The 22,292-nt window shown below is 55.7% G+C and overlaps 7 protein-coding genes and 1 non-coding gene across 8 annotated transcripts; 4 read left to right on the forward strand and 4 right to left on the reverse strand.

Moving 5' to 3' along the window:
- Positions 1 to 1,518: 1,518 nt before the first annotated feature.
- MFIFM68171_08092 (Alpha-acetolactate decarboxylase) lies at positions 1,519 to 2,235 on the reverse strand (the record flags this gene model as incomplete). Its single annotated transcript, XM_071063512.1, has 1 exon — positions 1,519 to 2,235. One exon carries the CDS (start codon positions 2,233 to 2,235, stop codon positions 1,519 to 1,521), a length of 717 nt encoding a protein of 238 aa, XP_070919613.1.
- A 1,407-nt stretch (positions 2,236 to 3,642) lies between these two features.
- Positions 3,643 to 3,735, forward strand: MFIFM68171_t113. Its single transcript has 2 exons — positions 3,643 to 3,678; positions 3,700 to 3,735. It is a non-coding gene; the product is annotated as a tRNA-His (tRNA).
- A 570-nt stretch (positions 3,736 to 4,305) lies between these two features.
- Positions 4,306 to 11,521, reverse strand: ags1 (Cell wall alpha-1,3-glucan synthase ags1; the record flags this gene model as incomplete). The annotated part of the gene is made up of 5 exons (XM_071063513.1): positions 4,306 to 4,932; positions 5,024 to 6,606; positions 6,662 to 10,655; positions 10,710 to 11,111; positions 11,168 to 11,521. The coding sequence occupies 5 exons, from the start codon at positions 11,519 to 11,521 to the stop codon at positions 4,306 to 4,308; spliced, it is 6,960 nt and encodes a 2,319-aa protein (XP_070919614.1).
- Positions 11,522 to 13,495: 1,974 nt separating this feature from the next.
- MFIFM68171_08094 (uncharacterized protein) lies at positions 13,496 to 14,242 on the forward strand (the record flags this gene model as incomplete). Its single annotated transcript, XM_071063514.1, has 3 exons — positions 13,496 to 13,705; positions 13,769 to 13,891; positions 13,949 to 14,242. 3 exons carry the CDS (start codon positions 13,496 to 13,498, stop codon positions 14,240 to 14,242), a joined length of 627 nt encoding a protein of 208 aa, XP_070919615.1.
- Positions 14,243 to 15,016: 774 nt separating this feature from the next.
- Positions 15,017 to 16,103, forward strand: MFIFM68171_08095 (Galactose mutarotase-like domain-containing protein; the record flags this gene model as incomplete). The annotated part of the gene is made up of 2 exons (XM_071063515.1): positions 15,017 to 15,543; positions 15,602 to 16,103. The coding sequence occupies 2 exons, from the start codon at positions 15,017 to 15,019 to the stop codon at positions 16,101 to 16,103; spliced, it is 1,029 nt and encodes a 342-aa protein (XP_070919616.1).
- Positions 16,104 to 16,179: 76 nt separating this feature from the next.
- Positions 16,180 to 18,873, reverse strand: MFIFM68171_08096 (DNA ligase; the record flags this gene model as incomplete). The annotated part of the gene is made up of 2 exons (XM_071063516.1): positions 16,180 to 17,808; positions 17,866 to 18,873. The coding sequence occupies 2 exons, from the start codon at positions 18,871 to 18,873 to the stop codon at positions 16,180 to 16,182; spliced, it is 2,637 nt and encodes an 878-aa protein (XP_070919617.1).
- Positions 18,874 to 19,368: 495 nt separating this feature from the next.
- MFIFM68171_08097 (Eukaryotic translation initiation factor 3 subunit K) lies at positions 19,369 to 20,303 on the forward strand (the record flags this gene model as incomplete). The annotated part of the gene is made up of 2 exons (XM_071063517.1): positions 19,369 to 19,532; positions 19,751 to 20,303. The coding sequence occupies 2 exons, from the start codon at positions 19,369 to 19,371 to the stop codon at positions 20,301 to 20,303; spliced, it is 717 nt and encodes a 238-aa protein (XP_070919618.1).
- Positions 20,304 to 20,619: 316 nt separating this feature from the next.
- On the reverse strand, positions 20,620 to 22,044 carry MFIFM68171_08098 (Programmed cell death protein 2 C-terminal domain-containing protein; the record flags this gene model as incomplete). The annotated part of the gene is made up of 2 exons (XM_071063518.1): positions 20,620 to 21,858; positions 21,919 to 22,044. The coding sequence occupies 2 exons, from the start codon at positions 22,042 to 22,044 to the stop codon at positions 20,620 to 20,622; spliced, it is 1,365 nt and encodes a 454-aa protein (XP_070919619.1).
- Positions 22,045 to 22,292: the final 248 nt, after the last annotated feature.

Raw genomic sequence — 22,292 nt, forward strand, 5'->3', positions numbered from 1 at the left:
CGGCTCATACCCTAGACCAGGCTACCCGGGCACTTCCCATTAACTCTTGTTCCACCACAAATTCGTGATGGCCGTAGCCTTTCCGCAGTTTAGCCGTCCATACAAGCCTTGTCGTTAAATGGGGTCAATGGGCAGGAAGCAAATTTCATCATGGCTACAGCGAGAACTGAGCTGGGGAGAACTGTCCTCAGAGAACAGAATCCCTCTGATCAGAGGGCTACGCTTACTGGGATAGCGCTCTGGAGATTGAGACTCGTCTGGGACCATTTCCTTTTTGCACGATTAGTAGGGTCATCCGGGCCATTGCCTCGTAGACAGGACATCTAATTTTCCACACTTGTTGTGAGCTCAAATTGATGAGTTTTCTTTGCGTGCCAAACGGTCTCCCTCTGACCAGAGGGAGCTCCATCTGCACATGTTGTTTTGACCTTGTCTAAGCTGCAGGCCGCCGATTTGTTGAGCTGTCGCCTGGCTTATCCTGTCTATCATTCTGTCTGGAATTTGGCCATCTTTGCCCTCCTCCTTGTTTTGATGGGGTATGTGGGTGTAGATGTGTGTTTCCGTACCATTACAGAGCACTCTTTCCACCTTTTCCATTTCAAGACATCCATGGGCTTTCGCAGCATCCCCTTGGCATCCCCCAGGGCCTCGTCAACAGCATTCCAATCGCCCACGACCAATTCCCGTACACGGAAGAGGACTGTGCAGATGCCAAACATTTCCATCTCGATAGCCAGGAGGACGAGCCCATCCCAGTACGTCCCAGGAACGAGTAACGCGATATAGTACCTAGTACAGCGTCCCATTGCCGCACCGGACAGTGGCGAGGTAGACGGAGGGCCCGATATAGTTGAGTGAGGAGTCTCAATGGCGGGGCCCGAGTACACGCGTTGCACATGGCGTGGGCGTTTGTCGAGCGGCGGCTTCGCTGGGCCCGAAGGTTCTGTTCTGGACGACCGGATTAGACTCTGCCGAGGAGAGTGAGGCGGTTGCTAGCCCGCACGTAATTGCGAATAGCGCAGCGGATAGCATCTACTTGCAACTGGCCGCCTGTCGACGCTGTTGTTACCGGAAGTCAAGTTCGGTGCAGAGGGATTGAGGACGGGCCACAGCGAGTTAGCAAAGACCGGAATCGATGAGAGAGCCAATAAGACATGTTTTCAAGTCGCGACTGCTGCACCGAATGATTGGCGCTGGGTTTTTGCAACTATGAGTGAGCAGCTAATCGTTGTTTCTTTTCGTTGTTGAAACGAGCAATGAACCGTCTGGTGGAAATCGGATATCACGGCAGAGCGGAGTGTACGTTACTGTGGGCAGCCACAGGCAGGAGGGGGATTGCCTCGGGCCCGTCCTTCGGAGTCGAAATCGGTTCGTCTATATGAACTAGGGCGCAGGGAGCGGTCAAGAACTAATTGGAATATGCTGGCATTTTCACCCATGTTGCTTACAGACTTCAGCATATGGATCCTAATCTAGGTTCTTGATGGGAGGCTGGGACACCTTTCGAATCGTTACCCCTTATCCCTCGACTGCCTTGATCCCCTCAGCCTGTAACATCAACGCTGCCTGATTGAATTCGTCGTCCTCGGTCGGCAGCTCCAAGCGGAAGTTGGACATCTGCGCGACACCAATATCCACGTCGCCCTCAGTCTCAAATGCCAAGATGTGCCCTCCGCGTTGCCTATCCTCGGTGATGAAATGCATATGATCCCCGGCAATGTTAATCCCCATCACGTACTGGGGACACCGAAACCCGACAATCACCCCCTTCACCCCTTCAAACGTATGCGTTGTCTGCCGGGAGCACACGTCCACCATCCCCTCCCTCGGCTTGATCTGTCCGCCGGCGGTCCTGACATTGATTTTCCGGAACACGCCGTCCATTCTGATAGCCAAAAAGTGGTTCCTCGCTGCAGGGAACAGGCGTGTCAGCAACGCTTCGAGATCCGCCTTCCCGGTGACAGTAGCCCTTATCGAGGCGGTGGGGCGGAAGCGCGTCACTGTGGCGAAGGGTGTGACGGTTTCTTCGGGGTTGGAGATGTGCACGACCGAGCCATCTGCTTTCATCTGGTAGACCTCCCCGTCGAGCACAATCATCTCCCCGACCATGTGACGGAAGGTGCCTAGACCGTGGTCGCCGTGGGCAAGGACTCTGGCGATGGGCGTGCCGTGCGTGGCCACGCCATCCATGAGGGCCGAGACGATGGAGTATTGAAAGACTTGATTGTAGGCCATCTTTGCGATGTATTACCAACTCAGAGTATATCGGTGGTTTCTCTGGTTAGAATACAGAGTAAGGGCCGGAGATGGCGGCTGCAAGTGCAGAGTGTCCTGAACGCCGGAATCGGAGAGCCAATGGAAGTCAGTGATTAGTGGGCTTTAGCGGAAACCGGTGGGACACGACGATTGCTTACTCACGACCGGACACAAGCTAATCAACATCTCAAAGCACAATGTGGAATACGAACTGATATCGCCTCTGGACTCTCGTGAAACTTACCCGGCATACAACCTGAGAGCGTTACACCACTGGTGTCACAACCCGTTCCCGAATCCATTGGGCGAGGTGTAGCTTCGATCAGTAAGTTTCTGCATAATATCCTTGCACATTAAGGTACCTTAATCACCACCCATCCGTGGCAACACACTCCTGCAAAATTTAGTATTGCGAGAAGTTCGACGGAGTTGACCCAAAACCGGCCAAAATCGCAGCCAGGGCCGGGCATTACTTCAAGCTCACTTTCGCTAGACGACGCGGGCCGCCGCTCCCAACCAGAGAGCTAACATCGTTTACTAGCAATATTCATCGGAAATAGTCTCAATCAAACAAATCCAAGGACCATTTTCTCGTTTGATTTTCCACCACGAACATTTATCACCTAACTAACTTAGTATTTACACCTGCCTACTCGTCCCTCGCAGCCGGCCGTTTGGCATCACCGCACCCAGTAATTACCGTCATCAACTCGAAAGTCCACCCACCTCCTGCCTATGCTTAGCCAGCAGTCCAACTCATGTCTTCATTTTACGACTCCAATCCGCCATGCAACCCCCAGTTAGCTCCCATACCCTTGCCCATCGATGCAAACGGACAATGAGCCCGCCCTCCTGGTTGAGCATGGGTTGACAAAGAGGAAGGATTCCTAGTCAGAGATGACGGCTATGGGTTAGCCACTAACTAGTTCAAGCCTTTGGCCCGTTTCGATATTTGAGAGTCCGCAATAGGCAGCTCCATGGAGGAGGGGTACGGATCGACGACATTCCATTCCTCTAGGTCCCGCACAACCTTATCTTACTGAGAAAGCCCAGTGTGCACACAAGGTTCCGATGTTGTGAAAACTTCGGCTTGCAATGGGAGTCTTTAGTTCAGCAACAGCCGGCAGCCCACCCGTTGGCACAAGCCCTCCTCCACTACCATACTCCACCACGCCAAAGACGAAAAATCTCTCGCACCGCTATCTATATCGCCAGCCACCTCTGGGTCGGCCCCCAGAGCATATGAGGCAACTGCTCTGGTGGTGTGACGCATGACTCTCGCTTAGGGCTCAAATCCTAAAGCACCACGCACTGCGAGAGGTGCCTGGTTCGACTCCCCGGTGGCCCCCTTCCAGCACCTTCCAGCCGTCCAACTGTTTTCTTCGAGCGCCGCTGGTCCAGTGGTATGATTCTCGCTTATGACTCACACCGTGAGCACTGTTCTGTGAGAAGTCCCGGGTTCAATCCCCGGGTGGCCCCCTGAACATCGGGTTGGTCGGTCGGTTGGATGACGGGGCCGGGGACTACTGTTTTCTGCTAACCCGCCTCACACGGTCTGTGTTTGAGGGCGTGTTGTCTCTTTTTCTCTTCAAGATGGCAGTGAATGGTGGGTTGTTGGCTGGTTCTGTTGAGAGGGAGTTAGCAGGAAGCTGCTGTTGGGTCAGGTTGCGACTTCGAATGGCACGGCTGTTGCAGCATTTTCTTTTCTTTCTTTTTTCCCGCGGGTGCCGTGTCTCGGACCGGATGGCATTAAAGAGTAAGGCTTCCAGGAACCCAGTAACCTAGTAGAGGTGAAACTCCAGCTAGAATGCGGGCATCTCATCCGCCTCGCCGGTGTGCCTGGAAAAGAGGTCGCCACAGCAAGCTTGTCTCTTCACAAAGAGAGATGGAAAATACCTTAATAATGAATATTACTCAGCCTGCTGCTTTAACATAGAACGTGAAACATGAATGCCGCCTCTGCCTCTATATCTTGTCTCAAAAAAAAAAAAAAAAAAAACGCAAACCTCCTATACCAAACTCCATCTCAGAAATCCAACCCTCAACACCTCACGGCTTACTTAACTGCTCTTTCCTAAAGAACGTTCCAAACATGACGCAAATCCCCAGCTGCATCAACAAGCAGACCCAGAACCACCCGTTCGCCAACCCGTCCAGGCTCAGCGCCAGATTCGGAAACACCGGTCCCGGGCCGACCGCATTCGGCGCCGTGGCCCTGCCCACAGCGGTAGCGATGGACCCCAGGACCTGCGCGGCCACCAGCGCAAAGTTATTATGGAACCGCGTCGTGGTCTGCAGCAGCATCATACCCACGCCGGTGCCCTGCAGGGCGTCGAGGACGCCGAGCCAGAGCCACAGGGCGCGCGAGAGCAGGGCGCCGGCGACGGGCGAGGCGGTCCAGGGGAGTGTGGTGCCGGCGCCGGACACGCCCCAGAAGATCTGGGCCCAGCGGGGCGCGCCGAGCCCGATGGCCAGCACGGGGAACAGCCAGCTGTGCTCGCGCGAGAGGTGGGCGAGCTGGGCGAAGAGGCCGGCCCACACGGCGCCGAAGAAGAAGAGGATCAGGAGCAGGATCTGCCACGGCGCGGCGTGCGCCGTCGTCCAGAGGAACCGCCAGCTGCGGCCGTAGACGGAGGAGAGCCAGTAGTTTTGGATTATGACCGAGATGAGGAAACACTGTGAGAAGGGGAAGAGGTTAGTATCTCCGGGGGGGGGGGGTGGGGGGTTACTAATGGGGGAGAGAATGGGGATCGGGCGGGGAGCTTACGATGATGAGCTTGCGGCGGAAGATGGACTTGAAGAAGGACGGGATGGAACCGGGGGTTTGGCGGTAGTAGTCCGGCAGGCCGAGGAATGTCAACACCGACAGGGCGATGAGCAGGACGGCGACGGGAAGGCAGACGGCGCTGACGATTGTGCCGGATGCGCGTGCTATGGGGATGCCGTTGCTATCGTAAGAGCTTAGCAGCGAGCCCCAGTACCAGAGGGCGCTGATGTAGACCTGTTGGACACCCTGCACGGCACACGCGCGGATGACCCAGGTCCGGACGGGCGCACCACCTTCATCGCCAAAGTTGAGGGCGAAGAACATGGAGCCGCTGGACGACGCTGCCGCGTACAATCCGGACGCGACCTTTTGCACCCACCCGCGAGTCTCGAAGGACGCAGCGAAGGGAGCACAGCCAGCGAAGATGAATGCGAGGGCATAGATGGCAAACGGCGTCGACAGCACCCAAACCGATTTGAGCCGCCGGAACGCAACCCACCAGACAATCGACGTTCCGGCATAGATCGAGGCAATCGTGTACAGCATGCCCGCTGTCTGGCCTTGCTCCCCGTTGAGCAGCGAGATTTGGTAAGAGTTGGCGGCAAGGATCTGCCCAAACGCCAGGATCAGGGTGTAGACGGGCCAGTCAAACACCTTGCGAAGCATGAACTTCTGCACCAGCGTTGTTTGGCTGGAGTTTGGATTGTCGTCCGTCTCAAAAGCAGACACGAAGCGCCTCGGTGCCACGCTCGCGTGCCCGTCGTCATTGTCGGCAGAGTAGTCAGACGATATGATGCTAGGGGTGTATGGGCTGGCCGGGCGGGAGGGCACATGCAGGAACCGTGGAGTGCTGGGTTCCGGGCCCGGTTCTGTAAGGGAAAGGGAGATCTTGGACGCGTTTCGTGACGAAGAGAGCCCGAACTTGAGGCTCTTGTATTCTTCGAACCACTGCTTCTCGGAACGGACGAGGTATTGCTCGATGCAAAGGTCCGTTTCGGAGGTTTTGGCGTCCAGCTGAGCGAGTTTCCGCTTGAATTCCTCGGTGTATTCGCCATCGGCATCGGTAAAGAAAGGGTCGACTCTCTGCAACGCAAAGTCTCTGCGGCCTTTCGTGACGGATGTAATAGAAACGCCTGAAAATCGGGGGTTGGTGGGCGGTAGAGGAGGCGGCAGGGGCCAGCTTCCCGTTTCTGCATTGGCGCTCCTTGCTGTTGATGGGACGGCCGAGCAACCTGGAGATAAGAATGATGTGGGGGTGGCAGGTCGAGCGTCGTGCATCTCTGAAGGTGACGGCGAGGCTGCCCGGGAGAGAATTGGCCGTGCTAACCCAGCAAGCCGCAGATGATCTGACCTATCCCGATGCTTTTGCGACTTGTGGATGGAAGTTGTATGCAGCTCACTGATCTCTTCCACCCACCTGGCCACTGGGAACCTTTGCTTTGCCGACACAGCCCTCATCTTCGCACGGGTTTCGCTGTCAGAGGACAAAGCGCCGTGAATAGCATCTTTGAACTGGCTAATAAGATGCTTGGCCGAGGTAGACTCAACAGTGTAGTACCATCCCGGCATATTTCCGAGACCACCTACAACAGGGTTAACAGAGAACATTTCACGCCGTGTCGTTTCGTCAAAACTTACCGACTCGAGCTCCGACCCCCAGCGCTCCCTTCCGGCCAAACTCCACTGCCACAAGGCCAAACGGTTCATCACGGGACGGAATGAGCGCAAATTCCGCGCCGCTGAAGATGTAAGGGGGCAGCTGAGTGAACTCGGGCCTGGAATACACACGGCCAGGGTATTGTTCCATCAATCTCGCCAATTTGATGGCGGCAAGGCGGCCATAAAGGTCAATCACAGGTCCCACCGCAATGAGTTGGACTTTAGGGTGGTCAGCGAGGATGGACGGGAACACATCCGCGATGATATCTACCCCCTTCTGCATGGACCAGCGGCCAACAAACACGAACAGCTCAGCGTCAGGCTTCTGCTCGATACCGGCCCATTCCTGGGCCTGCCGGCGCAGCTCAGCTCGGCTAGCCTCAAAGGCAGTGTCGACTTCAACTTCCTGGGTTTGAGAAGCCGCCTCAAGCTCAGGGGACCATTCGCCTGTGTCGGAGGGATCTGGGTTGGGAAGACTGCCAATCTTCGACAACCCCCAAAAGATGGGGTACCGGGCGAAGCTCCGCTTTCCGTACTTTTTGGAGACGCCAACGGCACCGAAGCCATGCTGGTATTCCCTCAAATAGCTTGCTCCCGCATGCAGAAGATTGAAGACTTCGCCGAATTGCACAAAGCGTTCGACCACCTTTTGGTCGAGGTTGAAGACTTTGCACACCTCCTCCTTCTCCTCTTTGGTTCCTAGACTCCACATGCCCTGGAACTCCGCATTGTGCAGGGACAGGCAGCACGGAATGACACGCGGGAGGAGATAGAGCGGTGCCAGTGCGCCGTGGAAATCATTGATGTGATAAATGTCCGGGTTGAACCGGTTTAGCGCCTCCGCAATGCATTGGTTCCAGGCGGAGTAGTAAATCGCACTGTCGAGATCATCCATGCGGTCAGGGTAGGGCCTGGCCGGCGTTTGGAGACGGAAAACCGGGGCATCCAGGAGGACGTATGTGATGTTCCGAAGCGTGTGATATTGAACATCAACGTTATATTGTGACCCAAGAACCGTGATCTCCATCGGGTCGGCAGGCCGGTCAATCGGGTAGCCGTTGGGATAGGAGTTTTCCAGGCCACCCACGCAGGGGACCACCCAGATGATGTCGAGGTGGCCCAAAGCTTTTCCCATCAACTGTGCCATCACGCCGAGGCCGCCGATCTTGATCTTGATCTTCCAGTCTTCGATGTCGTATTCCATGGTGGCGATGAGAACCTTCTTCCTGGGCCCGCCAATTTCCATGCGGAATCCCTCTCCGTTGGTGCCCGAGGTCGTGCCATGAGGGGTCCCAGGACGAGTTCCTGAATCGGGCGAAGAGACTCCCGAGGACGGTGCATTCGCCGCGAGGTAGCGCTTCTCCTTCATCTCGAACACCTGACGAAGCTTTTCCGAAAGACCACCGTTCCTGGCAACCCCCGAGACATTATGCTTGACTTTGTAGAACGATCCCGTGAAGATGAAGACAATGACCCAGCCGCCAACCAGTGGGAGCACCCACATCAGCGAGAATATAATAATCTGCCGGGCCCTGCTTCCAGCGGGCGATTTGCTGTACTTCATCGCTGCGTCATCGACCTGAAAGCGCCACCCTAAATATGGCGCTGGTGGGGATTCAGTGATATTCACCACGTTCTGTCTCAGAGACCCAGGCGGGAGACGGTCGAGGACATAATCAAAATTGACATCGCCAAAGATCCAAGTCTGATCCGGCAATCCGTCGGGATTCAGACCCCACACGTTGAACTGCAAGGCAGTTGGCCACTCTGCCATGAGGTCGAATGTCCATACTCCGTTCTGGAGTTGTTGGGTCATCTGATTGGGTATGCCAGAGTCAAAGCCAAAGGCGTTGAAGTGGCCATTGACGAACAGATGCGGAAACCGGCGAGGCAGGCTGCCTTCGCCCAGATCTCCTTCTTGCTGGTGATGACTGCTCCCAGCCAATTTGCTGTGGTACTGACAGACGACATGCTCCCCACGCCAACCCTGGAGGTCCGTGCCGGTCCAGTTCTTGGGCGGAAGTTTGAAGTCCTCCCCGGTGTAGTTCAACCAGGCTGTCCAAGAGGAACCCCACGTGTGAGAGCAGCGGAACGTTGTGGCGCCGGCTGCATGGTGGCGGACGTAAATGTCGTCGCCTTTGGCATATACGAGGTCTGTCGAATAGTTTGCATGTCGCGGAAATACGATCGGGTTGTCGCGCCTCCCCACCCGCAGGAGAAAATGATCAACCGAGCCAGTGCTACGAGTGTTGGTTCTATCGGTTGCATTCCTGATAGTGATTCGATGGATACCGTCTGGTATGTAATTGATGGTGGCGGCAAATTCCCAGACCGAGGGTGACTCTGCGACAAGCCTTGGGGAATCCTGCACAGCAAGGTTCCGGCATCGCAATGACGCCTGGTTGAATGAGGCAGTTTGGCCGCTCACCGTGTTTGACGTGACCTCGAGGGAGTCGAACACCGACTGACAATCCATCTCCTGGGAGAATTGGATCTGAATCTCGACCGAAGTGTTCCCGTCGCCTGTAGATTCTAAGCGATAGTCATGGCCAGGAAGGAATTTGGTGATAGTTGGAGCGGGACCGACCCAGCTCTCCTTCGGGACAAAGGCCTTGAACCCCCAAGCGGGAAATTCGAGCTCGCTGAGACATCCATGGAATAAATCCGGGTCGGCGCCTTCGATTCTCTTCGCCGAAGGCTCAAGGACATACTCCTCGTATGGGTAGAAGAGATTCTTGACTGTCGCGCCAACTCCAAATGTCGACAACAGCGCCGTCCGAGAATCTGAACAATTGAACTTGTAAGTTGTAGTCTGGTTCTCGTTCCCAGAAAGGAGCCACACCATATCATCGCCGTGTGGGAGTGATGAGAGATCCTGTAGGCCTTTGTGGCCCATCCTAGCATAGCTCCACAATCCAAGCTCAGTGCCGGTGCCGTTGGAGCCAGGGAGGTAGATCCAATGTGTATGATTGGACAGCTGGTACATGTCAAATCCATCGTTTAGCACCGGGTACGTTGCGCGGAGCTCTAGCATCCTCTTCACGATACCCCTCACAGGATGAGAAGGGTCCCGATGATCGAGACTGACGTTGGGATCATCGCAGCCATAGAGGGCCGCATCGAGCGGAAAGTTGAAGTACTTCTCCGACCCGACCTTGTAGCACCCGTGGCGCTCCCAGGAAACCGTTGAACTCATGGGTTGACGACCGTAGAGGTAATTGCCGGCAATGTTCTCCAGGACATAGAACGCCTGTTCTTCGCCCCAGTTGACAATTGGGATTCCGGGGTGCAACAGGGACATTATGAATGCTCCGACTAGGTACTTGTGCGTGCCGTTCTCAATCGAGGGCCATCGGAACACGTCCTGATTGGAAACACCAAACATATGCCGTGGATCAAACTTGCCAGTGTTGGCATTGACAAAGTCGGTTGTCAGAAGCATGTCCTGCCAACCGTCTGCCCAATTTGTTCTGGTATCCATTTCAGCTCCGTAAACACCGTCGATTCCAAGGAATCGTGTCAAGGCCCGGTACGCAGAGTAGTGGAAACAAGCTGAATCCAACGCCTGGATTGTGCGGATGTATTTTGATGGGCTCGTCAGGTTGGTCGAGTTGTAGCTCTCCTCGAGTGTCTTGGCAGCCATCTCCGGCGTCTTTCCCCGCCCGTAGTAGAGCGCACCAAGGGCGTTGCCACCGACAATTTCGCCGGGGATGAAGAAGTTGGTCTTGTTGAATCTGCGAGCGCACTGTCGAATGTACTCGGACCAATCGGCCTGTGCATCGACCGTGATGGTCAGACCCTTGTCGATTCGGAAACCATCAATGTCCAGAGCCGCAATGGTCATGCAGGAGAAGTGTTTGATCTTGTCAAGAACGCTGGGCCGCCATTCCCGCAGGCGGTCCTGGACGAAGCCGAACTTGGAAAGCTGTTTCTGCCACTCGGGATACTTTCCGAAAGACTCGACATCTCCATACTACAACGCTGTCAGTCAGCAGCCATCATTTGCCAGACAGGGAAATGATCTTACCTGATCAAAGTCGCTGGTCCTACATTTCGTCATCTTAGACATCACATCGTCTCCGACCAACTCCCCATGCTCATCCCAAAATCTCGGGTATTCACAATCGATCAAGTCCTCGCCGATATGGAAATCCCAATAACGCCTCGACGATTTCCAGACCGTGTTGTGCTCGGTGAAGCTGAAAGGGGTGGTGGTATTGAGGTAACCCTCGAAGCCAAGAAGATCACCCATCGTGGACATTGTGTTTTCAAAGATAACGTACATGCCACGTCGGTGGATCTCGGCGATGGCTCGGCGCCATTCAGCAATGGTACCGAAATGGTGATCCAGCAATGTCAGGTCCAAGGGGCTGAAGGAATCGGCGGACCATGGCTGGTTGATGAAGGGGCTCCCGCAAATGTAGATTGCCTGTCAAAACGGGAGAGTAAGTTGCCGTCGATACGACGGGCCAAGGTGTTACTTACTTTGATTCCCATGCCTTGCAGATAGTCAAGTGAATCGACAAGCCCGCTGATATCGCCGCCGGCCCGCAGCTGGGTAGAAAGCATGTCGACCTCGAATGCTGTGCCATTGCTATTGTCATTCGATGGGTCACCGTTGACAAATCTATCAAGAAAAAGAGAGTAGAATGGCATGCGCCAGTTTTCTGGCGACGGATGGAACACATGGTCTTGCCACTCGCCCCAGTACTCTAGCGGCGTGGTGGCCGTGGTATTCTGGTTTAAGTTGTATGCTTCATATCCTGGAAGATGCGGAAGAGAGAGTGAAGAGGCTGCAAAAAGAATGAGAGCAAGCCATAACTGTGTTAAAACACCCATCGTGGGCATGGAAAGAAAGATCGATATCCGGCGAACCAACGCAGGAGGAAAAAAAAAAAGAAGGGACGTGACAAGGTGCCACAGCGAAGACGGTGAAGGTTGAAGGCAAGAGCAAAACAAGAACCGGAAGAATCTTGCGCCCAACGCCGTGATAGATGTTCTCTACGTGAAGTGACAGCCTAGGAGGCCTTTCGAACAGCCATGCCAAGCCCAAGCACTCCTAGAGGCGGCGTGTGTATTAGACCGGGTCCCGATCCTGGCGTGGGACGCATCTCACTCTGGTGTCTCACTAGTCATTCATCAAACCCAATCCAAGGCCGAGCCACCCAGTAGCTTCTCCACAGCCGATAATCATCACGAATGCTTGACCCACACGTGGGTTGTAAGGCCGCAGACCTGCAGCTGTTCCATGGTGGTACGAACACCGCAACCGGCATGAGTCTCACCGTGTCCTCCAGGGGTGCTTGAATAGGACAAGCGAGGCGAAGAAAATATCTTTTCCCGTGCGTTGGGTTGTGATGCCCTGTCCAGTTGGTACCCTGATGGCCAGGATGATGCCGAACACCGGCCAGGCACCCGCGCGAGTGTGGATAAGGAACCCAGCATCACGGCCTCCAGCCTTCCAGCCATTCTGGTCTTCGTTGATGCAAATTGATGGCAGCCTTAAGTCACGACATTCAAGCAGCTGATGATATCGAGCTAGGATACTAGCCGTGGCGTATGACATCTGCGTTCTTCGTTTCAGTTCGTACGACCTCGCCAACGACCGCCAATGACCGCCAATGACCGCCAAAGCCTCTGTTGGTGTGAATGGCGGATGGGGAGGGGGGGGGGGGGGGGGAGCCACCAAAAGCGCCACAAGTAAAGCTCGACGCAGGGGCAGAGCGGCGGCGGCGCTAAATGCAGATCCTGCAGAAATGCGCAATCTGAACATTTTGACAGCTCGCGGCTTCCGGGTCCTGGTGATTCCGGGCCAGCCGCACCCGACCGTCCCGTGCGTGGGCAGCTGTGCAGCCCGTGGCCCTGCGCTCGGCAGGGAACCCAGGTTTCCGTCTGATTGAACCTTTTTGCTTTGGATACCTCATCACTCCGTCCCAGAAGCCGTTCAAGGTTTCTTGCCGTGCGATGGCAGATAATTCTCGGTCCCGATAAGCTTTGCCAAGGATCGCCAACTTGCAGCAAATTTTCAATGGTTATTGGCGGCAATGATACAGCTCCGTTTGCGGATAGCGCGTTCCCACTACGCCGGGCCCGGAACGATCCAGCCGTCCACCCTGTCAAACGGCAAGCCCGGTTTCAGATGGGTAGCGCTAGGGCTGACTGAATCCTGGTTAGCGAGGTTGTGTGGACGGCCTTCGTCAGCCGCAACTGCAAGGGCCGCAGAACCACAGTCCACAGATAAGAACCCTTGCCGTTGACTCACCCAGCGGCTAGCCGTCAAAGACGCCGCAGTGATAACCAGATTGGGTAATCACACCACTAGCAACTCCTAGCTGCCACCTATGGCGGCGGGGAATTTTTACATCTCCCGCTTCGGTGTGGATCCCTCCCGGCGATGCGGCTTGCCGCGTCGTCACGTCCGTGGGTTCAGTGCGCACGAAGGTGGGATATTGCCGACGAGTCTGCCTCGTCCAGAAAAGATTCCAGCCCCTGGAAGATTCCAGCCCCTGGAACCTACATGGTTCCCGACCTATCTGCACTAGTGAACGCATCCGTGGAGTTCTCACATTCTCCCGTGTCGGCCACCGACATATCTGAAATGATGGCGGGACGGAACCCCTTGCATGCCATCAGGCGGGATGCCCAACCCCCTCTGTCTCTATCACTCGAATCTCCGCCAGCTCTTCTCTACCGGCTGAAGGAGAACTTTCTGACACAAACACTGTCGTTCGTTGCACTCCATCACTCGTTACTGGAGGGCCTGTCGGTTGCCCTCGTCCGCTCATTTGTTGTTTCTTACGGTCGTTTGTCACAATGAGGGTCCGCTCCGTTTTGAACTATGGAGAGCTGGCCTCAGCCTTCCTCATGCTCCTCTTCGGGGCTTTGGTGTCGGTGACGCCTGCAAACGCCGCCATGTCTCCCCCGGAGATAACGGTTGCCTGTAACAGCCTCGCTCGTATGGCGTTTGACCTGAAGGATTTGATCAATGTTGTGGCGCTGAAAAGGAACCCGGGGCCCTTCCAAGTACCTCCCCGTCTCCGAAATATTGCTCTAGACCCCGTGGCTGTGCTGACAGTGCTCCGCTAGGACATCCTTGACGAATTCAATGACATCTCAGACTCCTGCCTGTCGAATATTTCAGTCATGATCCGATCCTCGATCGTGACCGACCAGAGCGACCAGCAGCTGATTTACGAAGCTTACTCCAACGTAAGTTTCGCAAATGGTGCGCTCTTCGAGACATCCCTAACACTTTCTTTTTGTTAGTTCGTCCAGGGTTTATTTGAGCTCATGGATGCGGTCACCGAATCTGCCCCCGCTTTGATCGTCCTGGACAAACAAGCCGAATTTCGAATTCCTGCTGCAGTCCGCGAGATTGCAGGTGTTGTCGACGCCCTGCTTTTGCAGGTGATGGCCGTCTTCCCGACCGACACCTCGTACTCCCAGCAGACTGCAAACCAAAAATCCCAGGTCGACACGCACTTTCGCCAGGCCGTCCATTCCTTCCATCTCGCCACGGCGAACACAGGGTCCCCATATTCCAATACCACCACGGTTTGAGTTGGTTTTCCTTATCTCCAAGGCTCCCAGCCCTGCGCGTGTATCTGTTAGACGGTTTGTGAAGGCAATCGAGGTCTTTGTCGCCCAACCAACAACTTGTTGGTATCCAGTCTGGGCAGATACGAACGCAATTAACATTACCGTTCGTCATCGTGTATAAATATTATCATTCAACTAGGGTTATTAATCAACTGAGATGGACACCTGCAACAGATCTGTTCACATCTCCGATGCTTATGCTTTCGCCCCCTAAACCCTTTGTTTAGCATGGACTGGTTTAGCGGGTTCCCGGGAGCCTTCACAATTTAGTTGGGTAAATAGCATATTATGAGAATCCCAACATCCCTGAGCTTCCGTTTTGTGGTTACTAGCTAACAAGCAATGGGGCATTCCCCTTTTGGCCATCTTCCTACAATAAGGAGCCCTAACCCTGTAAAGAACCCACTAAAGCCCCGGGAATTTACAGTTGAGCTAAGACGGGAGCTTTCCCCGCTGAAAGAGGGGCAACTCCATCGAAGTAAAATAGCCTGAATGAGATGGTCGTCATGTGTAACAGGAGCGCCGTTCCGTCTCGTCCGCATGGAACGATGGCCGGGCCGCTTCGCAAGCTGCCGTAGGGTCCTTTCTGTCCGTACTTTCTTCCTCCACCTGTTCGGGACCTTGAGCGCGCAGTATCCTAAAAGAAAGAGAGATCTCAACCCCTCCTCCCCCCAATCCTCTGACATCATCACACCTACACAACATACCTACTTTGACAATCACCACAGTGAAACAATGGCCGACGCGCCCGTTAGTTTCCTGCCCCTCGGGGCCATCATCCAGGAGCTCCGCGTCGGCGGGGTCAACATCGTGCAGGGCTTCCCCAATCAGTCGCATTACGAGAGCCACAACGACCCCTACTTTGGCGAGACCATCGGGCGCGTGGCCAATCGCATCAAGGGCGCCCGGCTCGAGGGCCTCAACGGCGGCAAGACGTACTCGCTCGCGGCCAACAATGGCCCCAATAACCTGCACGGCGGCGTCGTCGGGTGGGGCAAGAAGATCTGGAACGGCCCTACCCCCGTCGGCGTGCGCGAGCTCCCCGGCGTGGAGGGCCCCATCGACGGTGGCGAGAGCGTCAAATTTAGCCTGGTCAGCCCCGACGGAGACGAAGGGTTCCCCGGGACCGTGGAGGCGAGCGTGGTGTACACGGTGGGCAAGCAGCTCAAGGACGGGAAGGAGGCGGTGGTCCTCGGGATGGAGTACGAGGCCGAGCTGGTCGGAGGGGCCGATGAGACGGTCATCAACATGACGAATCACTCGTGGGTCCTTTGCATTGGGCGACAGGGGAGTTAGCGAGGCGACTGACCCGCGAAACAGGTACTTCAACCTCACGGGGGGCCCGACGATCGAAGGCACGGTCGTCACCCTCGCCACGAACACATACCTCCCCGTCGACGACGGAGGCATTCCGACGGGCGGCCCCAAGCCGTTTAGCAAGGTGGAGGGCAACAAGGCGTTCACGTTAGGCGCGCAAGAGCCGGATATCGATGACTGCTTTGTCGTCAACGAGGCGCCGGGCACCATCCCCATCGACACCCGCCCCTTGCCCCTGACGAAGCTGGTGAGCGCCTACCATCCCGAGTCCAAAATCCACCTCGAGGTGTACAGCACGGAGCCTGCGTTCCAGTTCTACACCGGCAAGTACATCGACGTTCCGGAGGTCTCCGGGGTACCGGCGCGCAAGGCGCGCAGCGGTTTCTGCGTCGAGCCGAGCCGGTACGTCAACGCCTGCAACGTGGCCGAGTGGAAGGACCAGATGCTCCTCAAGAAGGGACAGAAGTACGGCTGCCGTATCGTGTATCGGGCGTGGAAGGAGTAAGGGTAGCATGTATCCCAGTAGATTGTAGAGTAGCTTCGCAGTAGATGAAATTGACTGCTTCCGAGGATGATGATGATCAAGTTTCCATCAGCTCGTCCTCTTCTGCCTCGCCCTCGACGTCCTCCCGATTGTCATGCCCCGTTGGTGCTTTCGCCTCCTGCTTCCTCCACAGCCCCGCCAAAAACTCGCTCGTACTCGCCTCATCGATCTCTTTATCCTCCCGCTTCCTCAAGAACCTTGGAAACCTCAAACTCAACCCCTTATCTTCCTGCACGAGCCCGATGGCAGCCGTATACGTCGGACTAATCGTGATATCCGCAAACGCCACCTCCCACACCTCCTGCGGCTCAAACCACACGTCAGGATACCCCCCCGCGTACTCTACGAAGCTCGGCTTTTTCCCATGTGTGTTCTTGGGCTCGCCGCTCTCCTCCCCATTGTCGTAGAACTCCTTGTTGGCCTTATAGAAGGCGTCTGTGAAGCCAGACATGCACTTGCAGACGGCTTCGAGGCACCCCGTCTCTTCGTTGCGGACGGCCAGAAGGATAGGGGACCACCATTTGGCTTTGCGGCCTTGGCCGTGCCAACCGGCGATGGGGATCAGATCGAGGGTGTCGAAGCTGGAGGAGTAGTCCTTCTTAACCTTGAGCCAGGAGTCGAGGCGCTTGTCGGGTTCGTATGTCGCTAGAAGGGGCTTGCGGCGGGATTTCTTTTCCGGGGGCGCGTTGTTAGAGTCGGAGGGTTTGGTGGTGTTCTTGGTTTTGGGTTTGCGTTTAGTGTTTGTTGTACCTGGGTTCGGACCGGGCGGTGCCTGTTCAGCTTCGTCGCCACCATGGTATTCAAGTTGGGGGAGGTTGTCTAGAATCTTGACCATTATTCCCTCACATTTGCTGTCGATGGCCGACTTGAAGAATTCGAGAACGGCTTCCGAGTCCTGCGAGGTGGCGTCTAAACTCTTCACCCAGGTGAAGTGGTGAGGGATCTCCACAAATTGTGAGCGTAGCCTAGCGCGCCTCTCTCTAAACGGCTGATCTAACAGGGATTGCCCGTTCAGATACATGAGGTCAAAGGCAAACAGACAGACGTCGATTGTAATACTGCCAATTGCAACATCCTTGCGGGCACGATTGGTGAGGGTCTGGAAATTCTTCAGCTCCCCGGTGGTGCGATCTACAGCGACCACCTCGCCTTCGATGATAAAGCTATCCACGCCATCGCCCCGGATTTTTGGAACGAGTGCGACTAAGTCGGGGTACTTGTCTGTCATGAGCTCAAGATGCCGTGAAAAGATCGAGACTTTCCCACTGGAGTCACAGTGGACTTGTGCGCGTTGGCCATCGTACTTGTATTCACAAGCGAAGTCGCGGCCTTGGAGTTTTGTGAGCATCTCGGATAGGTCCCGGGTGATGCTCCCCAGCATGGGACGCAACGGGATATGCAGCGTGATACCGCATCGTACGAGAAGCTCTTCGGTAGTGCCGATCTCGAGAAGAACCGGGATGAGGTCGTTGTAATTGGGGTGGCGCGCATAGCAGGCTTTGACAATCTCCTCTCCTCTGGCCCACACTTCGGCAAGCTCCTCCTTTTTTAGTTTTGCCAAAGTCTGCCGGTCCCTTGTTGGGAACTCCGCACCCGGTGGCTTTGACAACAGGAATGCTCTTGACAGGGCGATAAGCATGGTAGTCTTGACGGCACCAATCCGTAACTGAATACTGTCAGCGGCCGACATTTGACGGATGCACAATTTCCAAAAGAAACTCACATGTTGGCACAATGTCCTAACAATGTACCGGCTCTCTTCGCCTCCGCGGGAGTCCTGCAGGAGTCTGTCGACAATCCGTTGCTTGACATCACCGCTGCCTTGCCCCTGAGTCTTCGCGATCTTCACCAAAGAATGAAATACTGCCTTGATGGTAAGGGGTTTCGGCTTCCGCAATGTAAAACTTTGTTTCTTCTTGGCTTCGAATGCCACATCGCCGGGGTCTCCGAGTTTGTCGTAGATGGCTTTAAGCGCCCTGTTGTCAAGGCCACAGACCTGCTTGAGTGCCTTTGAGATGGCGGAACCGCCTAGCCCCAGTTCCATGGAGATATACGGGGGGGATATAGCATTGGTTGCCAACCATACTGCGGGCAGCAGACTCGACGGGTCTCCTTCGATCAACAAACGGATGCAGTTGACAAGAGTATCAACAATCTTAATGCGACTTTGCGTGCCGTTGACCAGAACGAAGCATCGTGTGAGTAGGGCATACGATGCATTGCCTCCATCAGTTGCCCACGATTCCTGCAACTGAGGGATGTACTTGGCCGGGTCGAAGACCAGTGGGCTCTCGTCAAGGGGTATTGACACAGATATTTGGTCCTCCGTCGCGGCGGCCGAAGACAAGGATAGAGTCCTCGTGGCCGTTGTAGGCTGTGTTGTAGGGAACGAAGGTAGTGGCTGCTGTTGCTGACGAGATGTTGATGATCCAGGCGCAAACGACGCTGCACCTTGAAGAGTCGTCTCGTCTGGCTCCGGCTCCGGTGCAGCAGGGTTTAACGCCCCCTGAACCTCAGCATCCCACTCAGCCTGGAGCTTCCGTGCGATCTCTTCGTCAGTCAACGACTTTTGTGGCACCGGCTGCGGCGTTGCCGGCTGCGGACTCGAAGATGGCTTCGACGATGAGCCATTCTGTCTCTGCTTTGCAAAGAAATACTCAATCCCCCTCGAAGGAGTGGGACTCTGTTTGGAGTCCCGGTTGAGCTTCCGCTTCTTCGCCGGACTTGCCATGGCTGTGTGGATCTCGAGGGAGTGGATGCAAGTAACGACCGATCAAGTAACGACAGATCAAGCCCGGCAAACGAAAGAGTGCATTCGCCGCGCAAAATTCCTTGATCTATCATTGACATTCGCCCAGATTCCCATCGCTGGAACTGAAATCATGACCGAAGATGTATATCCATGCTGATAATTAGTGGCATGTTCCACTGGTCTTGCGACTTTTGGCAGTCACTTGGGCTGCAATTGAATGACGTTAACAGCCACCCTCGTGGCGCGTTCAACAACTCACGAGCTTGCCACGCCATCACATGACTAAGCCGTAGGAAATATTATCCCACCGCGCTACGCCCCTTTTGGCTCAGCACACACACAAAAAATGAGCGGGAAATCACTGCCCCACCATTTCTCGGCTTCGGTTTTGATTGGGGATGGCTTGCGCCAAAACCCTCACAGCGAATTTTCCTCTTGCAACCCCGCGAAACCAACCCGCCAAGTTCGCCCACCATGAACGGCGAAGACCCCCAAGAGCGGCCAGAGCAGATCCGCAACATAATCAACGGCCTTGAGCGGTACAACCCCCAGGCTGCCGACGTCCTCGAGACTTACCTGCAGCAACAATGTGAGGAGAAGTTCTGCGACTGCAACGCCAACCGGGCGCTGCTCAAGCTGTAAGTGCCCGTCGGTGTCGCCAACTGCCTTCTCATGTTTCTCTTCATGATGACTATGTGAACGTTTCCTATTAGCCTGAACCGGATTGGGTCTAATCAACCCACCGCGAATGAGGTCATTTTTATTAGCTCTATCTGACACTGGAGAACACGTCTTCCTTTCTACCTTACTCCGCCTTGACCGCACAGTAGCTTATGCTAACCACAATGGCCTAAAGCTACCAGCTCAACCCTGACCGGCTCAAGGATGAGGTCGTCACAAACATCCTCGTCAAGGCGATGACACAATTCCCCTCGGCCCAGTTCAGCCTCGCCCTCCACCTCCTCTCCCCCTCGCATTCTAACCCTGGGCCCAACTCTTCCTCGGACCTCTCCGAAGCTGTAGCCAAGCTGCGGGCACTAGACGCACAGTTGGAAGGCGCTCAATATTCGCGCTTCTGGGCAACCCTTGATAGTGACGACATCTATGCGGACCTGACGACCGATATCGCCGGGTTCGAAGAGATGATCCGGCTGCGCATCGCGCAGCTGGTCAGCCAGGCATACCGCGAGGTGCAGATAAGCGTGCTTGAGGGCTGGCTAGGGCTGTCCAGCGAGGACGAGGTCAAGAACTTCGTCGTCGAGACGTGCGGCTGGAAGGTTGGTGAGAACGGGCTCGTACAAATCCCCAAGAACCCAGAGAACGAGGCCAAGAAGACAGAGATCAGGGAGGATGTCACGGTAGACATGTTCAGCCGGGTCATTAAGAGGGCCTGGGAGGACAATGCATAAGGCGACGGCACTTCTCGTCCGGGAATGGTTTATTTAATTATTTACGATGGAAACGTAGGCCGCCCTGTTTTTCAGCGGCTGTTTCTCACTTGCATCTGGCGGTAAAAGCTTTGGCGTTTACGGGTTGTTACGGCGGGCATGGTCGCAAAGCTGCGGGTGGGATGCGAAGGGGTGTCTGTCTTCTAGATTACCACGGGTTCTATGCTTAGATCATAGCCTCATTGCTCGCGAGGAGATGCCAAACACGACGACATGACTTGGTTCTTTGTTACATGACTCTCACATCTCCTGGCTTCTCATCTCTCGACCTTACAGCCTACCTCTTCATAGTCAACTCCTCCCACTGCACCCCAGCCCACTCCTCTACATATCCCGCCTCCCCAATCTTGACCCCCCTCTCCTGACAATCCCTCTCACACACGCCCACGATGATGGTTCCCCAGTCCATGCCGTCCAGCCCGTCCTCGTCAATCTCCAATTCCTCGATCGCGTGCGGTGTCAACTGCACCTCAAACACTCTCCCGGCACCACAGTTCCCGCACCGCGGCATCCCCTTCCCACCCACCACCACCTTCTCACCCCCGCCGGCGGTACCGTGCAACATCTTCCCCACCGCGTCCGCCTTCGAGTAGAGCAGCGGCTGGCCGGCAAACTCGTACCGGATGCACTGGTCCGGGTTCTGGCCCACGCGGTCCGCGAACTTGTGGAACGTCGAGTCCATGCTGCTCTCGAACACGTCCTTGTCCTCCTTGCCCCCGCCGGAACCGGAACCGGAACCGGAACCGGAAGCGCCGCCCTCGCCCGAGTTAAGGTCCATGGCCCCGGCGGAGAAGCTCGTGGCGCCTGTGCTGGCCACGGGCGGCGGCGTCGGGTCCAGCGTCTCGTACTCTGCGTCGGCGAGCCAGCGGACGGGGTAAGGAGCTGGTTGCGCGGACTCTTCCGGCCATGGTTCGGGAGGGGGAGGCGGGCCGTGGGTGACTTCGGAGCGGGTGTTGTTCAGGTTGAGCGCGTCGGCGAAGGTTTTGGGGAGGTCCTTTGCGGTAATAGTAGGCCCCGGATCGGGTTTGGTGGCCTCTTTTTCCGGGGTAGCGGCCCGTTGGCTGAATGGATTTGTTGGCGCAGGAGAAGGTGATTGCTTGGGCGCGAAGGGGTTCGTTGCGGCGGGAGAGGAGGAGGAGGTAGCGAAAGGGTTGGCGCGGGGAGCTGTTCCAGCTCCCGTCGTCGCGGGCTTGACGCCGAAGAGTGCCTCGCCCAGACCTTGAGAGGCAGCCTTTGGCGCAGCGATCTCTTTCTCTTTCCTGTTCTCTTTGGTGTCGTTGCTAACCGCGGCATGCTGCCTATCAGCTGAGACTCGGATGCCCCTTATGGCGCGTACGCTTCCGTCCTTCCTGCGGCAGGCCTTCCTTTTGCATGTGAGAACGTATAATCGTCGTTCGTGGCCGGGGAATCTGTCCGGTAGCTCGCAGTTGAGTTGCATCAGGAGAACCATGAGGTCGTTGCACACCTTACATCTCGCGAGGGCGGCTGAGGGTGGTTTGCTCCCATCTAACCAGTCCTGAAACCAGAGTTAGAACCAAGCGATCAGCAGTGTGGAGCAGACGCTGGAGAGGCTTACGGGACGGCCTCCAAGACGACTGATTTCCTCGCCGTTTGCATCGGCGGAGGCATAGCCAAGTAACACATTGGTTTCTGTGAAATCGTCGTCTTCGGCACCCGAAGAGTCGCTATCGTATGGTGCCATTTTCAACCAGCACCTGCGGGGCGTGTGTTCCTGCTGTTGACAGCCCAATCTTTCAAGGTTTACAATTAAAGCTGAAGGATTAAAGTACTTTGATGCTAGTACTCGCAGAATTTCCTAGACTTAACCGTGTGTCGCAACGTTGGGGGGTGGGATTTTCCAGTCTCCAGTGGTTTCAAGAAAATTTTGGCGGGGTAATTCTGTTGCCCCGCCATCCATTTCGGCCGCAGCACAGTAGAGAATTAGGGGCT

Source organism: Madurella fahalii, assembly GCF_045866475.1.
Source record: "Madurella fahalii IFM 68171 DNA, scaffold_4, whole genome shotgun sequence".
NCBI lineage: Eukaryota > Fungi > Ascomycota > Sordariomycetes > Sordariales > Madurella > Madurella fahalii.